The sequence below is a fragment of the Gracilinanus agilis genome, chromosome 4, assembly GCF_016433145.1.
Source record: "Gracilinanus agilis isolate LMUSP501 chromosome 4, AgileGrace, whole genome shotgun sequence".
In the NCBI taxonomy this organism is placed as follows: Eukaryota; Metazoa; Chordata; class Mammalia; order Didelphimorphia; family Didelphidae; genus Gracilinanus; species Gracilinanus agilis.
In genome coordinates this window covers 274,779,622-274,797,252 of record NC_058133.1, presented here as the reverse complement: position 1 = coordinate 274,797,252, position 17,631 = coordinate 274,779,622, and the positions used below count along the sequence as shown (strand labels likewise).

The window sequence follows — 17,631 nt, the reverse complement described above, 5'->3', positions numbered from 1 at the left end:
CTTCTAGATGTCTTCCCCTTTATTCCTTATCTAGGTTACTTATTGGTTGGATTGTTGAAACTTGTTTTTGAAAGCTTCCTTTTTTGAGCCATTCTAGAGTTGAATGAATATGCTTTCCTGTGCCTGTCTTGAACTCTAAGCTGTTATGGTCATTTTCCCCTTAAGGTCCTGGGTATAATAGATAGAGTGCTGAGTTTAGAGTCAATTCAGATCCAGTTTCATACTTAATAACTATGTGTCTCAGGACAAGTCACTTAACTTCTGACTGCCTCAGTTTCCTCAACTGTAAAATAGTTAACATCTCCCAGAGTTGTCATGAGGATCAAGTGAGAATAATATTTGTAAAGCACTCAAAACAAGAATCTGGCATAAAAATAGGCACCTAATAATGTTTATTTCCCTCTCTACTCCCTGCCATTGCAGTGCCTGTCCCCCCACCTCCCCACCCCCACCTCTTGGTCAGTGATTATGAATCTTTCCTCAGTCATCTGAGATGAAGTCCTCACCAAAGAAAGGTGTTTATCAAATTTTTTTTAGTGAAATGAGATTTCCAGCAGATGTCTGGTTGGACAAAGTCTCGCATAATTCCTGTACTTGACCACTGTGTTAAGTTCATGATCTATATTAGGAAAGTAGGAATAAATGTAATGAATTATTTTAAGTGCTTACTGATGAAGTTTCTTCCATAGTCTCCATCTGACCAGGTGATCTTTAAGAGAGTCATCCTACAACAGTATCATTTCTGTTTCTTTCTCATACAGTTCTCGCCCAAATGCTCTTCTTTGCTTTGTGAATTACACCTGTGTATATTCTTTTTTACTGATAGTTTGCCTGAGGCCCAGAATGCCATTTTGTTATCTTCCATTTCTTCATTTATCAAATAGGCAAAATTATATTCCCCTGATGACCTTCTAGGTTGTAGAAAAGCTCGTATGAGATGATGTTTGTAAAATAATACTTTGAAATATGGACATTACCATATAAGTGCAAGATATTATTCTTGACTTGAAACCATGTTGTATGAAACTATGAGGATATAGATTTAGAGCTAGAAGGGACTTTAGACATATTAGATCCAACCCTCTCATTTTCCCATTCCTGAGGTGAAAAAACTTAGTTGACATGCTCAAGACAACTTATATAGTAAGATGCAATAGTCTGAATGGTAATAGTAAATTATAAGACGATTTTTGGGTCCTCTTACTCCAACCTCAATACTATTTCCATTCTGCCAGTGCCCCCTATCAGTTTAATCCATTGATAGAACTTGTATATATAGCCTGGAGAAGAAAATCTTAAAAGAAACAAGACAGGTGTTTTTGTGTATTTGAAAGTGTTGTGGGACAATTAGGTGGCTCAGTGGATAGAAAGCCAGAACTAGAGACAGAAGGTCCTGGGTTCAAATCTGGCCTTAGACACTTCCTGAGTGACCCTGGGCAAGTCCAATTGTCTAGCTCTTATTGCTCCTCATTCTTGGAGCCAATACTTAGTTCTAAGATGGAAGGTATGGATTTAAAAAAAAATCACTAAGGGTCCTGGGACCAGCTTACCTTATAGGGTGAAAAGACTGTTGGGGTATGGAGAAGACCACTTAATGATATTGTAGAGCAGGGGTCGGCAACCTTTTTGGCTGTGAGAGCCATAAACGTCACATTTTTTAAAATGTAATTTTGTGAGAGCCATACAGTGCACGCTCCTGTAAGAGCGCCTGAAAAAAAAAATTTACTTTATGGCTCCTGCAGAAAGAGCCGTATCTGGCCCTCAAAAGAGCCAGATATGGCTCAAGAGCCATACGTTGCCGACCCCTGTTGTAGAGGATAGAATGAGCTAGACTAGCTAACCTCTGAAGTTCCTCTAGCTCTGAGATTCTATGCCTTAATATTCCCTTTTTTTGTTTAGTTGGGAGGACCTGGATTCAAATGTGACTACAGACACTTTTCTTTTTCCTTTTTTGAATCCTTACTTTCCATCTTAGAATCAAAAGTGTATATTGGTACTAGGCAGAAGAGTGGTAAAGGCTAAGTAGTGGGGGTTGAGTGACTTGCCCAAGGTCACACAACTAGGAAGTGGCTAAGACTAGATATGAGCCTAGGACCTCCTGTCTCTAGTCCTGGCTCTCAATCCACTTTGCCACTTAGCTGTTCCCTTTTTTATACGTTTAAAGTGCCAGTCACAGTTTCTTCACTCCCTTAGTTCTATTCAATTTTAATGTTCCAAGTTGCCCTGAATCAGTCAGGTCCTCCTTTTACTGGCTGAAATGGAAACCCAGTTGAAACTTCCCATTTCTCCTCACTTGGAAAGACTGTTCCTGTCTCATGGCATGTGGCATGCCTGGAATTTGTGGGGTCATGCTGTAAGGAAATGCCTCTTGAATTCTTTTAGCACAAAGGGCAAATGTTCTACTTCCTTAGTTTTTGACAAGTTGTCTTTTGTAGGCCCATCAAAACCAGACACTACATTGCTGTGTTTTGTTTTTTTTTTATGTCTTTAAAGACGCATCAACATTGGTGTGAGATTCCAAGCAGAGATCCCCGAACTTCAGGATGTGTCTTCCCTGAGCAATGACACACACAAGGCCACACTGGTGTGGAAGCCCTGGCCAGAGCTAGAAAACCAAGAATTCCAAAAGAGAGGTATTGGAATGTGGGAAACATTGTTTGGGAGATGCTCAGCTCCCCACTTGATTCCTTCTCCTAGGACCATCACATTGTTCACAGATGTCCAATCAATGTGATTATCCCCAATTTTCTGATAAGTAACTCTGATGCCTCATTTTTTTTCTTACAGTGGAGAATCTGTTGAATTTGTGTTGCTCAAGCGCATTGCCAGGAGGAGGGACAAATTCTGAATTTGCCTTGCACTCTCTCTTTGAGGCCAAAGGTGATATTATGGTAAGCAGAGAAAGCTTTACAGTTAACATGGCTGAAAAAGAAGGAGCATTTAAAATTTTTTTTATTATCATGCAAAACCCACTTCCATATTGGTCACTGTTATAAGAGCACACTCATACATAACCAAAACCCCAAATAAAACCAAAGATACACTGATGGGAAAGACGACCCCAACATTTCTTTCTCTGGAGGTAGAGAGCATTCCCCATCATAAGTCTTTGAGGATTGTCCCATTGCTGAGAGGAGCCAAGTTTTCTCAGTTGATCATCATACAACATTGCTGTTACTGTGTACGATGTTCTCCTAGTTCTGCTTATTTTGCTCTGCATCATCATTCCTGCAGATCTTTGCCACAGAAGTAGCATTTTCTGAACTTAATAGCCCCGACTGAAACACAAACATACACCCCAGTTTAAGTGATTAATACTGACATCAGAAGCCTGATATTTCTACTTCTTTAAGTGTTTTGCTTGCCAAAGAATTAGATAGGGATGTATGAATTGTATTTCTGTTTACACTTTGGATTCCTGAGGCTAATTGTTAATACTTGTCCTTTGGGAAATGAGTATGTCTGCATATTATGTCTTAAATTTCACCTTAGGGAATCAGGGTACCACTAATAGAGGTTGAAGGACTTACTTGAACAAATAATTAGTCCTCTCAAAATAGGTGTGTGTATATATAGAGCCAGATAGTCTATGACCTTGCTAATATTCCTCTCTGGTAGCAGCCAGAGTTTTGTCTTCATTCATATGACACTAGCTCTGTAACTAAGTATTTGACATTCACCCTGATGATCTATTTCCCTTCCTTTTCCCTTGTACCCCATACCCCCGTAGATACTACCAAAATCATTCCCTAATGCCACCTTGTCAAATAGGGGAGGTGTTTTTAACCCACTGAGTACTAGATTGAAGTGAGAGTTGGAAGTTGGACTTTGAGTCTCCTCACTAATTCAGCCAAGTCACTTGGGCCCCAGATTCCCCTCAGTGTTCTGTTCAGAGTGTACACTGGGGCAGGGGTGAAGGAATGGTGTTTTAGGTGGTCTTAACATCCTTTCTGGCCCTCCAGTTCTATGAAAACGAGTGTCATGCAGTTCCAAAGGACTCATGATGAAAAATGCTCTCCACCTCCAGAGAGAGAACTGATCATCTCTGAGTACAGATTGAAGCATGTTGTTTTTCACTTTATTTTTCTGTGTTTTTGTATGTGTGTGTGTTTTACAACATGACTGATATGGAGATATGTTTTGCATGACTTAGCACGAATAATTGATAGCATATTGCTTGCCTTCCTCCTCAAAGGGCAGAGGATGGGTGGGAAGTAGGGAGAGAATTTGCAACTCAACGTTTTGAAAAATGAATGTAAACAAGTTTTAAATGTATTTGGGAAACATTTAACAAAATAAACTTTAAATTTTTTTTTAAGAAAGAAAGAACCAAGGGTCATAAAGATTGATCCTAGACCATCTCATAGTACAGTGACTTTATCCATGTGGCTACTCATTCTAGGAGTGCAGAACATATACCATCCTCAGGAGTCAGGCTAATGAATTGTCATGGTCCCCAAATAGTTATCATTCAGTGGGGGAGCCTCTTCAGACTTAACTGGGCTTATTTTTGGAGCACAAACAACATTTGGCACTGATATAAACTCTAAGCATTTTCAGCTTGGCAAGTCTTACTAGAGACATCTATGATCTCTGTGGTAAGTTTTCAGAGGGTCAGAATCCAGTGTCTGCCTAAAAGGTTACTTGGAGCCCGAGTAAGGAAAATGTGAAAATGACTGTATGCTTTTTTATTTGGTACCAGAAGGTGGATGAGGATGTGGGCATGTGATTTCATCAGTGTTAGGAGCTGGCCACCAGCTCCGCTGACTTGAAAAGAGACCTTCTGGCCCCAAAGCCAGCTCTGTACACATTATCACTCCTCTCTCTCTCTCTCTTTCTCTCTCTCTCTCTCTCTCTCTTTTTATCTCTCTCTCTCTCTCTCTCTCTCTCTCTCTCTCTCTCTCTCTCGTTAAAAATTTATTTATTTTTTAAACACTTACTGTCTGTCCTAATAATAACTGTAAGACAGAAAGACAAAGGCTAGGCAAATGGGAATTAAGTGACTTGATCAGAGTCATACAGCTAGGAAGTGTCTGAGGCCAGATTTGAACCCAGTTCCTTCTGACTCCAAGCCTAGCACTCTATCCACTGTGCCATGTAGCTACCTCATCTGAGTATCTCTTAATGGTATCCATATGTTATTTAATTTAACATTATTGTTATTCCAGAATAAAAATGAGAATAAATGAGGTCATAGATTTGAAAGACTTTGAACTAGAAACCTTAAAAGGAAGGCATGCTCTAAGCCCACATCAGTGGATAGTCAATGATCATAATCTATTGTATAAAACATAGGATAGAGGGAGCAGCTAGGTGGCTCAGTGAATTGAGAACCAGGTCTAGAGACTGGAGGTCCTAGGTTCAAATTTGACCTCAGACACTTCTCACCTGTGTGACCCTGGGCAAGTCACTTAACCCCTGTATTGACTAGCCTTTACCCCTCTTCTGCCTTAGAACTAATATACAATATTGATTTTAAGACAGAAGGTAAGGGTTAAAAAAAAATAGAATAGGATAGGCCCTGTACATGTGATTTCACTAATGTAAGGAGATCCCTTCACCAATACAGGTTGCCATCTCCTTTTTAAAACACCTTTTAACAAATTCCCACATTGGCTGTGCCCAAAAACTATGTCTTATTTTGTATTTTGAGTGTATCACTTCTCTATCGAGGGATGGGTAGCACACATTATCCTTATTCCTCTGAAATAAGGTTTGACCAATTCGTTAGTTAGAATTCCTAAGTCTTCCAAAATTGTTTGTCTTCATGATGTCAGTATTATCTGTCAATATCACTATATATATATATGAGAGAGAGAGAGAGAGAGAGAGAGAGAGAGAGAGAGAGAGAGAGAGCGCGCTATATTAAAGTACCAATCAATCTCTTGCTTGTTTACCTTGAAACACTTCACACTTCCCCCTTGCAAGAATCCTCTCCCTACTTCTGTCCAGCTTTCCAGCAGGAATGGCAGTGCCAGTTGTACATCTCATCACTGCTCTGGTTTTCCTCTTAGGCCATGGTGGCCCTGGGTTCTAATGTGGGTAATGTAATAAAAGGAAATCTCATCTCATCTTCTATCTCCTTCCTTCTCCCCCCTCCCCTGATGTTCCCTTGGGATGAGCTGCCTTCCCCTTTGGGTGTAAGACTCTCCTCTTGGCCCAGGATACAAGTGATTAATGCTCTTCTTTTCTTTCCCATGGGTCTGTAGGCTGCTTTGGAAATGCTCCTGCTGAAGAAACCCATCAGATTTAAATGTCATCCTTTAGCAAATTACCACTATGCTGGTAGGTTCCCAGTTTTCCCCATCCTTCTCACTGTTTCCTGAGGGGATGAGGAAGAGGGGATTTTTTTTTCCTTTGATTTAAGAAAAAAAAAACCTAATAGATGATGTTGTTGGCCAGTTAATTCTCTAATAGTTATTATTTATTTCAAAGCCTTCCAGGCGCTTAGCAAAAGCTGATGATTTTATCTACTTATGGTGACTATCTTCTTTATACTCCTGAACTCTTGGGATGGTTGGACTATCAGGTTGTTAAGGGGCTGCTATTAGGTTAATTTGAAAAGAAGTGGGGCACCTTGTATTTAGTGGTCAGATGAGAAGAAGTCAGTTCTGTGGGTGGTTTCTCTTTTTTTTTTTTTCATAATCAACCTGTGGTAAAGCATGTCAGAAAGCTTTGCAAACCTTAAAGTGCTGTATATGCTAGCTGTGATGATAATGATGATTTTTAAAATTTTATCTTTATTCCAATACAAATTTACACATGAGTTTTCCAAAAATCCCAGAGCTGACAAGCAATTCCACTGGGTTATACATGTATTAGATGATGATGATGATGGTGATAAAGGCAGTGATAGTATCAGCAGCATAGTAAGGGGGCCATCAGGTATAATGGGTAGAGTGTTGAGTCAGGAGACAGAAAGACCTGACTTGAATTCTGGTCATTGATAATGTTCCCTAATATTGTAAGCTTATTGAAGACCATATCTTTGTGTCCCCAGAGTCTAGGATAGTATGTAGTATATGCATAGTAAATGCTTATCCTTTGATTGCTTGGCAATAGCTGTATGAGCCTGCATTAGTCTCTAAATTTGTAAAATGGGCATAACACCTAACTTCACATCAGAATTGAAGATGGATTGAGATAATAAAACAGGTAAAAGACTTTATAAATGGTAAAATGCCCACTGTTTTTAAGAGGCAGAGTGGTAATAAGAACTGGTTTCTGGATTGGGAAGACCTAAGTTTAAGTCTATCCTCTGAGAACACTACCTGGACAACTCTCTTAATATCTCAGTGTCCCAATAATGCCCTAAAACTGAGTTTAGGCAGATGCAGTGCCAATTGAGGGGTGGCATGGGGTTTCTTATTTTTTGGGAATTCCTTATAATAGTCAAGTTATGTCTGGGTAAAATAAGAGATATAATAGGTCCCAATGTCATCTTCAATTCTTCTGTCTACTGGCTAACTCTGAGAATGATGATGTGTTTAAAGGTCTACTTTTTAGTTTTGAGGGAAATAACTTTTGAAGTTTAATGAAATTAGAATCAAGAAAGAGGCAAAACATGGTGACATAGTGGATAAAGCGTTGGTCCTTGAGTGAGGAAGACCCGAGTTAAATCCAGACTCAGATACTAGGTATATAACCTAGGCAAGTCTGCCTCCATTTTTTAAACTTTAAAATGAGGATAACAATATGTAAGGGGCAAAATTATGGTTGTACTGAATAATTAAGAGTTTGGTCACCAGGAATTAAGTACTTAATTCCAAATGAAAGACTCAAGTCAGAATGACTTTTATGATAGTTTATTACTCTGGCCTGGTCTAAATGCCACGAGGTCTCCTCCAAGACTAGGGGTTTCTCCGGAGGCTAGTGCCTCCAGAAAAAAACAAGGAAATGGAGCCAGCCTTTTCACTCACCCACGTGGCAGTCCAAAGGGAAGCAGTCAAGGCCAACATCAAAGGGGAAAAACCTCCTCACAGGAAGTTACCATCATACTTAAAAGACAGTTCTTTGCATCACTTCCTGTGTCTACCTTCCACTTTTACATGGACCAATGGCAGCTTTAACTTTGCTTCAGACTGCCCAGGGGGCAGTCAGTTGTTTTTGATTTCTCACTCACTAGCACACATAGAACCCCCACCCCCACTTAAAGTTTAAGTTGGGGTATATACATTCCTGGTGACTAAAATCTAAAGAATAAATAGGGGAGAGTTAATCCCATCTTCACAAATAGCATATAGTCCAGGGTTGTTGTAAGGATCAAATGAGTTAATATTTGTAAAGCACTTAGCAAAGACTATTTAAATGTTAGTTATTATCATTATTATTATCAATGCCCTCTCCCAGGGCTGTTTTAAGGGTCAAATGAGATAATATTTGCAAAGCTCATAGCACAGTGCCTGGCACATAGTAGATATATATTTTTAAACCCTTATCTTTTGTCTTAGTAGCAACTCCAAGACAGAAGAGCAGCATGGGCTAGGTAATCAGGGGCTAAGTTATTTGACCAGACTCAAATAGCTAGAAAGTGCGTTGAGGCCAGATTTGAACTCGTATCCTTCCGCCTCTAGGCCTAGTGCTCTATCTACTATGTTGCCTAGCTGTCCTTACATAGTAGTCATTTAATACTTATTATTCCTTTCTTTCCCTTCCCTTCTTCACAGTTAAGTATTTCTTACATAACAGTCTGGTCAGTTAATATCCCTTGAATTCCCAAAGCCTTTCTTAGGAAACTTTGCAGTCATTTAAGTAGCTGAATAAATAAACGAATGAATAAATGGAACTGAAACCACATTCTGCCCTGGTTGAAGGGGCAGCCCATTAAGATATTATCAGTATGTGTTCCTCAGACAGGTATTGCAGGTGGATATTGTATTGGTCCCAAAACTCAAGGGGAGGTCAAGAGTGGGTCGTATGCTGTGTGGGACATCGGACAGTCAAAGTAGAGTTCCCAAGCTGTCCTCTCTCTCTTGTCTCTGTGTGTGTGTCTCTGTCTTTTTTCTCTCTCTCTGTCTCTCCTCACTTCTCTCTATCTCTGTCTTTTTGTCTGTCTCTGTCTGTCTGTCTCTCTCTCTCACACACACCCTCTCTTCTAATGGTCACAGAACTCTCCATGTTCTTAGAAAATCACTATTTGTAGGTTGTCCAAGACAAACCTCTATGGCATACTCAATCATAAAGCAAACTGGTCTCATTCACCAAATATAATGAAAGAAACTAAAATGTAACTAAACTAAATTTTATAAATGAACAAACAAACTTTATTCAGAAAAAAAAATATCTCAAAAAAAAAGAGAAGTATGGAGGGCAGTTAGGTGGCACAGGGATAGAGTGCCAGTCCTGGAGTCAGAAGGAATTGGATTAAAATCTGGCTTCAGATACTTCCTGGCTATGGAGAGAGGGAGGAAGAGAGGGAGGAAGAGAGGGAGAGACAGACATAATAGCAATTTTTTTCTTTTCCCCTTGAGACATTGGGATGGACCTGGGTGTACCCAGCATGCATACCTACAGAGCATCCCTACAGTGTGGAAAACTCTCAATAATGAATATCCTTCTACCAGTTCAAGTAGCACCTGACTTGTGTCTTATAGGTTAATTGACTTGGCCAGGCTGTGTGTGGGTCAGATAAGGGAACTGAATCAGGTCTTCCTGACTCCAAACACTATATAGCCTCTCAAAACAATAACTATAGATGACATTTTAATGGTCCTTTATGATTTATAAAGTGCTTTACACATGTTCCTCACTGCCCCCTTAATTTGCTTTTAAGGTGAGTAATTAAAGTAATATCTACCTACTAATCACTTCCAGAGAATGGGACTGGGAGAGGGCCAAACAACAGATTTGTGGTGATGGAGGAAGGAGCAGGAACAGGATGGGGAAGAGACCATATAAAAGTGACTTAAATACTGAGATAATCATCTCATATATTATGACTGTCCAAATGTTTTCCTTCCTTGTGACTGCCTGGAAAGTGGATAGACAGATGAGTTATGACTCCAGATGAGACTGTAGAAATGATTCAGTACTTCTCTAATTCCTTGACTTTACTCATTCATTTGTTTTGCTTCGTTTTTTTTTTTAAGCAGCAGTGGCTCAGAGTGTGTCTAAGAGTGCATTTCTAAGCTCTGCACAGAGCTTGTGTGGGATCTGAGGTAGTTGACACTCCCCACCCCTAAAAAAGGGGGTATTTGGATCTAGGGGTATAGGAGTGAAAACAGTGCTGTCAAATTACATTAGGTGGTTTCTGGGCCTTGGGACTCTTCATAAATGCAGAGTTTGGGAAATGATCTTATTTCTTTGCCTTTCATTGTTATCATTTGTTTGGAATCTTTTCCAACCTGGAGGTTCCAAGGAGAGGAGTGCTTGAGGGCTGAGATAGAAAGGGGAAACATGGGCAGCTAGGTGGTTAAGTGGATTGAAAGCCAGGCCTAGGGATAGGAGGTCCTGGATTCAAATCTCACCTTAGACACTGTATAGCTGAATGACCCTGGGCAAGTCACTTGACCCCGACTGCCTAGCTCATACCATTCTTCTGCCTTGGAACCAATACACAGTATTGATTCTAAGACAGAAAGTAAGAGTTTTGAGGAAAAGAAAAGAAAAAGAAATAGAGGAAGCAGAGGGCTAATCTGAAGGTGCAAGTCCCTCTTAAGGAATCCTTTTACCAATCCCAATTGGTCCTTACCTGATATTAGCATCATGCCATTTAACAAACCCAGAATTCCCCTCCAGAAGTTTGAGCAAAGCATGTTTTGTCTCAGGGTGTCAGCACATTCTTTTTCTTTATTTCTTTTTTTTTTAAACCCTTACCTTCCATCTTGGAATCAATACTCTGTAATGGTTCCAAGGCAGAAGAGTGGTAAGGACTAGGCAATGGGGGTTAAGTGACTTGCCCAGGGTCACACAGTTAGGAAGCCAGATTTGAACCCAGGACCGCCTGGCTCTCAATCCCTTGAGCCACCCCGCTGCCCCTATCAGCACATTCTTTTTTTTTTTTTTTTTTTTTTTTAAATTTTTTTTTTTTAACCCTTGTATTTCGGTGTGTTGTCTCATAGGTGGAAGATTGGTAAGGGTGGGCAATGAGGGTCAAGTGACTTGCCCAGGGTCACACAGCTGGGAAGTGGCTGAGGCCAGGTTTGAACCTAGGACCTCCTGTCTCTAGGCCTGACTCTCACTCCACTGAGCTACCCAGCTGCCCCCAGGTTTCAGCACATTCTTTAAGATGCATCTGAGAATGAAGAAGACTGATTCAGTTGAGAAGATGGAGAAAAGTCTAGAGACTCCTTTTTCCTTATTTCTCCTTAGTTCTGATAGAGGCAGCTAACTATGCAATAAATAGAATAGAGCACAAGACCTGGATTCAGAAAGACCTGAGTTCAAATTCAGCCTCAGAAATTTACTAGCTGGTGACCCTGGACAAACATCACCTGCCTGCTGCCTGCCTCAGTTTTCCCATCTGTAAAATGGGGGCATTTATTAATACCTTCTTCCCAGAGTTGTTAAGATAAAATGAGATATTTGTACAGTATTTTTGTAGACCTTAAAATAAACATTATTGTTATCGTTGTTGTTGTTGTTGTTGTTGTTATTCAACAGGGAAAGGTGAAAAATGGAGGCAGCCATCATATAGTAGGGGCAGTTAGGTGGCACAGTGGATAGAGTGTGTTGGGCCTGGAGTCAGGAAGACTCATCTTCCTGAGTAACAATGTGGCCTTTGATACTTTCTGGCTGTTTGACCCCAGGAAAGTCTCTTCATCCTATTCACCTCTGTTTCCTCAGCTATAAAATGAGCCAGAGAAGAAAATGGCAAACCAATATCTTTGCAAGAAAACCTCAAAAATGGTGTCAAGAAGGGTTGGGCACATCTGAAATGAACAACAACAATATAGTTCAGCAGAAAGAGTACTGCCTTTGGCATCAGAGGACTTGGGTTCTATGTCCCCCCTCTGATTCCTCTCTAAGGAACCTAATCAATCCTACCTTTCCTTGTTCCCTCATTTGTAAAATTCACGGCTGGACTAGATGACTTCTGAGGATCCCTCCCACCTGTAGCTCTAGGATTCTCCATTCACACAACCCCAGAGAACCAAAGCAGACCAGGAGTGGTGTGTTGCTGCCATTCAAAGGGCCTCTTCCTACATGGAGGCTCCTTCATTTTCACTTGGCCTGCTCCATGAGTCATTGACACCACGGGATGCATGAGGCCTTAATTTCCTCAAAGGGACGTCATGTTCAGCCCCCACAACAAAGCTTATGAGCTTTCCATTTGTATTAAAAGTGGGAAGAGTATGAAGCTAATTCTGTTGCCCTCCTTCCCCAAGTGTGGCAGCTTCTTTATAGAGGGAGAGTCTCTGTTTTAGAAGTTTGTAGTTCACCCTTGGTGTATTGGTTCATATGGTAGCCATTGTATTGGGTAGTGAGAGAAAAAGTGTGTGGGGGGTAGCAGGAACGACCCACATATGGCTGTAATTGGAGTTGCAGCATCTTTGGGTTTTTTGGTTCAACGGGTCAGCCTTACAGATGGCTCTCTGAGAGGGAAGGAGGGCAAGAAACAGCTCTCTTCTCTTTCAAGAATATTGCAACACAGCGTCCTATCAGTTCATACCATGAACTGAGCACTTGGAGTCTAGAGGAGAGAGAGAGAGAGACAGAGACAGAGACAGAGAAAGAGACAGAGACAGAAAAGAATGTGAGAAAGGAGACAAAGAATGAGAGAGAAAATGTAAGAGAAAGGAAAGATGGAGAATGTGAGAGAGAGGAGAGACAGAGAATGTGTGTGAGAGAGAGAGAGAGAGAGAGGAAAGAAGGAAAGGAGAAACAGAGAGAATGTGAGAGAGAGAGGGAGAGAGCTTTGGGAAACAATGACATGATTATAGAAGATACAAAACTTGACCTTAGAAATCACCCAGTGTCCCAGGGGACACACTGTCCCTGCCCCCTGTGAGCCCTCTCCCAGTTTAATGCTCCCAGAAAGAATACAGGAACATTTATACAAAACATAGGTAGGTGAATAGAGTGTGAATGAGAGAGCCTCACAGTACATGGAATACTGTTAAGTCTGAAACCAGATAATCTGGGCTATATACAATATCCTGTACTGAGAAGTTGCTCAATAATCATTTGTAGAATGAATATTCTAGCTTTGCCTTCTTCTGAAAGGGGTAATTTTTGTAGCACCTCCAGCTTAAATCATTCACACCTTCCATAAATAAATCAGCATCTCCTACATAAAGAATTTTTTTTTTGCATCTATATGTTTTAAAAAATTAAATTTCTTTTAACATATCTTTTTACCTCTCCACACATATGCCGAAGAAAAAAAATAAAGAAAAAGAAAACCTTTTAAAATGAATCTGTATAGGTGGCAACTAGGTAGCACAGCGGATAGAGAGCCAGGCCTAGAGTCAAGAGGATCTGGGATCAAATTTGGCCTCAGACACTTCCTAGATGTGTGACCCTGGACAAGTCACTTAACTGCAGTTGCCTAGCCCTTGCCTCTCTCTTAAAATTGATACTAACAAGATATGAGTTTAAAAAATAATAAAATAAATCCGTGTAGTTAGTCAAGGAAAAACAAATTTCTACTCTTGCTTCATCTAAAACTATGCTTCTGCACATGGAGCCCATCACCTTTCTTTCAGATGGTAGGGAACATTATAATGGGTAAAAATAGCTCCTCCACAAAGCCCCACAGCCAGTCTCCTTCACCCTTCTCCCCTGGCACCTCTCTCTTCCCATTGGCTGGGATTTCTGTGTATCTTTCCTGAAATCTTCCACCTCTTAGGAATCTGTTTCTTTGACAACCAGAACTGAAAACATTTCCCCTCCTGGTGCCTTTCCAGCAGCAGCTTCCCCCAGTTAATTAGTCTCTTTCTAATTAGCTCTAATCGGCTTATTAGGGCCCCCTGCTGATAACAGCCCAATAGCCAGGAATCCCGAGGTAGCACAAATGACTCCTGTGGGCACTCCAACAAATTAACCCTTTGCTCTTTTTAATTGGTTGGCACTTAGTAAATGGGGAGTTTGTAAGACACTGAGATTAAATGCAGGGAAGGAGAATCTCAAACCAGCATTAAACCCTGCATATTTTGAATACAATTTCTTTTAAATTCTAAGAGATTCCAAAAAGTCCTAAATTAACAGTCACTTACATCAAAGCTCCATCAGACAGGAGAAAGAGCCCAGAAAGTCTTCCTCTAGGTTTTGGATTAATGGTGGATTTGGAGAGTGGAGTGGAAGAGCTTGTGGGTTAGGAGCATCAAGGGAGGCAAAGGTAATACTAACAGTTCACATTTATACAATGCTTTCTCCACAAGGACTGGGAAGTGGCTGCTCAAGTATCATCATCTCCATATTACAGATGAGAAAACTAAGGGACTTGGGAGAAGGGAAATGACTTGTTTTTTTTCTGTGAGAAGTCAGAGGGTTTGGCTTGTAATTTTTCTTGCCTCTTATCACTCTGTAATCTTGGGCAAGTCATTTAGTTTCTGTAGGCCTCAGTTTACCCTAGTGTAAAATGAGAAGTTGCACTAGATAACTTCAGAGATCCTAATGCTACCAAGCTTCCTCCAGGATCCATGAAATCAAACTTATTTTCATAATAATACTAAGGTGTTATTTGTTTATAAAAATTTTTCAAACTGCATATTTACTTTTTTTTTTAACCCTAATCTTCCACCTTAGAATCAATATTATGTATTGGTTCCAAGGCAGAAAGAGTGGTAAGGCTTAGGCAATGGGGGTTAAGTGACTTGCCCAGGGTCATACAGCTAGAAAGTGTCTGAGGTCAGATTTGAACCCAAGACCTACTGTCTCTAGGCCTGGCTCTCAGTCCACTGAGCTACCCAGCTGCCCCCTCTTCCGCATCTCCCCCTTACCTCCCTGACTATGTATTTACAAGAGACCAGATTTTCCTCATATTTGCTGTTGTTGGTCATTTTAGCCATGTCATACTCTTCATTATCCCATTTGGGTTTTTTTTGGGCAAAACACTGGAATAATTTGAGGGTATTTTTTTTTTTTAACCTCTTACCTTCAGTCTTAGAATCAACATTAAGTATTGGTTCCAAAGCAGAAGAATGGAATGGACTAGACATTGAAGGTTAAGTGACTTGCCCAGGTTCATACAGCTAGGAGATATTTGAGGCCTGAATTGAACCCAAGATCTCCCATCTCTGGGCCTGGCTCTCAATCCACTGAGCCACCTAACCACCACCTGGAGTGGTTTGACATTTTCTTCACCAGCTCGTTTTATAAATAAAGAAACAAAGGCAAATAGGGTTAAGTGACTTGCCCAGGGTCACATTGCCAGTATCTAAGACTAGATTTGAACTCAGAACTTCCTAGTTCCAGGGCCAATGCTCTATTCTCCTTAACAGGAGTTCTTTTTTTTTTAAACATTTATTAATATTTATTTTTTAGAAAAGTTAACATGGTTACATAATTCATGCTTAACAGGAATTCTTAACTTGACATCCATGAACCTTTTTTTAATAAAATATTTTTATAATTATTTCAATATAACCAGTTTTCTTTGAAATTTCATATATTTTATTTTATGCATTTAAAATATGTTCCCTCCCTTCCATTAGTCAGAGACCTATTACTAAATCTGATTACAAGATAATCATCATTTCTGCCCTACAAAAATTTTTCATCCCAAAGTTTTCACTTCATGTTTATAAAACAAGGAATTCCAAAGTTTCACTCATATTCCTTATGAATATATATACATGTGCCCACTCCTCACCCCTATGATGTCTTTGCATACCCCACAGTACCTCACCCTACGTACCATAGACTCCCAGTGTATACCTGTTAAGGAAATCTGTGGGTTTCACAAAGTCCATTTGCTTCTTCACTAAACTCTGGAGTAAGAAGGAGGAGATGCTAAACCCCTTCTAAAGGAGAGTATTGCTATGGAAGGAGCCCTAATGATGATGATAATAATGATAATATAATAATATCCAACATTTAGAATACAGTGCTTACTATGTGCTGAACACTTTACAACTATTATTTCATTTAGTCCTCCCAACAACTCCAGGAAGGGAGGGAATTGCATATGAAGAGATTGAGACAAAAGTTAAGTTACTTGTCTAGGATCACATAACTAGAATCTGGGGCCAGATTTTAATAATAATAATAATAATAATAACAATTGCTATAATAATAATAATTGCTATAATAATGATTGTTGGTGTTTTGACATTTAGTCATGTCCCCTTGGGGCATACTGCCTAGGGCAGTGATGGTGAACCTTTTAGAGACTGAGTGCCTAAACTGTAACTCTCAATCTGCAGGTGAGCCCCGCCCCCCCCTTCCCCCAGGAGGGAGGAAGTGCTCCCATTGGACCGCTGGGCAGAGAGGTGGGGCATGTGAGAAATGTCCTGGGAATGGGGGAGGGGAGCTGCTCCCTCCTGCACACATGCCATAGATTTACCAACACAGGCCTAGGGGTTGGTTTCTTGGCATAGATACTGGAGTGATTTGCCATTTTCTTCTCCAGTGGATTTAGACGGAGTTTTAGTGACTTGCCCAAGTTCTGAGGCCAGATTTGAATTTACTTCTTCCTGACTCCAGGCCCAGTGGTCTATCCACTGAGCTATCTAGCTGCCCCTATGATAATGATAGTAATATTCATATCTCTTCAGACTGTGTGCTAGGTATTGTGCTAAGCACTTAATAATTTTATCTCATTTAGTCCTCACAACAACCCTGGGAAGTAGAGGCTGTTGTTATCCCCATTTTACAGAGGAAAATGAAGCAAACAGAAGTGACATGACTTGCCCTGCTAGGAATTATCTGAGGCTGGATTTGAAATTGGGTCTTCCTGATTCCAAGCCTGAAGCTCTATCCAGTTAGCTCAAAAATAATTCTGAGATTGTGACCTTGAACAAGTCATTCAACTCTAGGTTTCTGTGGCTGTAAAATGAGTTTGTTGGAATAAATGATGATCTCTGTGGTCCTTTCTTTGTTTATGGCCAATTTGAACTCTTCCTTCAAATTCCAACTAATAGATGCACCTCTTCCAATAAGCCTTCCTGAACTAATCTCAGGAATCTTACCTTTATTCCAAATTCTTTAACCCTTTGTATATCCAACCTCTGATTATATGCTATCCTGAAACTGTTCTTAATATCTATCAGTCAGTCAGTCAGTCAACTAGAATTTATTAAGTTTGTACTATGGCACAACAACCAGGCAAAATGCAAGAAGATAGATATAGGGAGCAACTAGGTGGTTCAGGGGTTAGAGCACCAGGCCAGGAGACAGGTAGTCCTGAGTTCAAATTTGGCTTCAGACTTCTCCTAGCTGTGTGAGTCTGGTCAAGCCACTTAACCCTCATTGCCTAGCCCTTATCATTTTTCTGCATTAGAATGAATAAATAGTACTAATTTCTAAGATGGAAGGTAAGTGGGGCAGGGAGGAGGAGGAGAGGAAGATAGATACAGTTGAGAAAGGGGAACAAGAAAGATTTTTTGTAGAGGGTGGAATTTGAGCTGCATCTTTAAAATTTTTTTTATTTTAATAAATTTCCATATAAGTTTTCTAAAGTCAGATGACCCATATTATCTCCCTCTCTTCTTCCCTTTCCATCTGGATTATACATGTATTATCATACAA

The 17,631-nt window shown here is 40.2% G+C and overlaps 1 protein-coding gene across 2 annotated transcripts in view; it reads left to right on the top strand.

Annotated features, from left to right (window-relative positions):
• Positions 1-17,631, top strand: part of TRERF1 (transcriptional regulating factor 1) — a 56,460-nt gene that overhangs the window by 16,505 nt on the left and 22,324 nt on the right. For both annotated transcript variants that reach the window (XM_044672545.1, XM_044672544.1), the window contains exons 7-9: positions 2,494-2,633; positions 2,788-2,891; positions 6,210-6,285. In XM_044672545.1, coding sequence (XP_044528480.1) covers positions 2,494-2,633; positions 2,788-2,891; positions 6,210-6,285 — 320 coding nt within the window. The remainder of the gene's footprint in view (positions 1-2,493; positions 2,634-2,787; positions 2,892-6,209; positions 6,286-17,631) is intronic.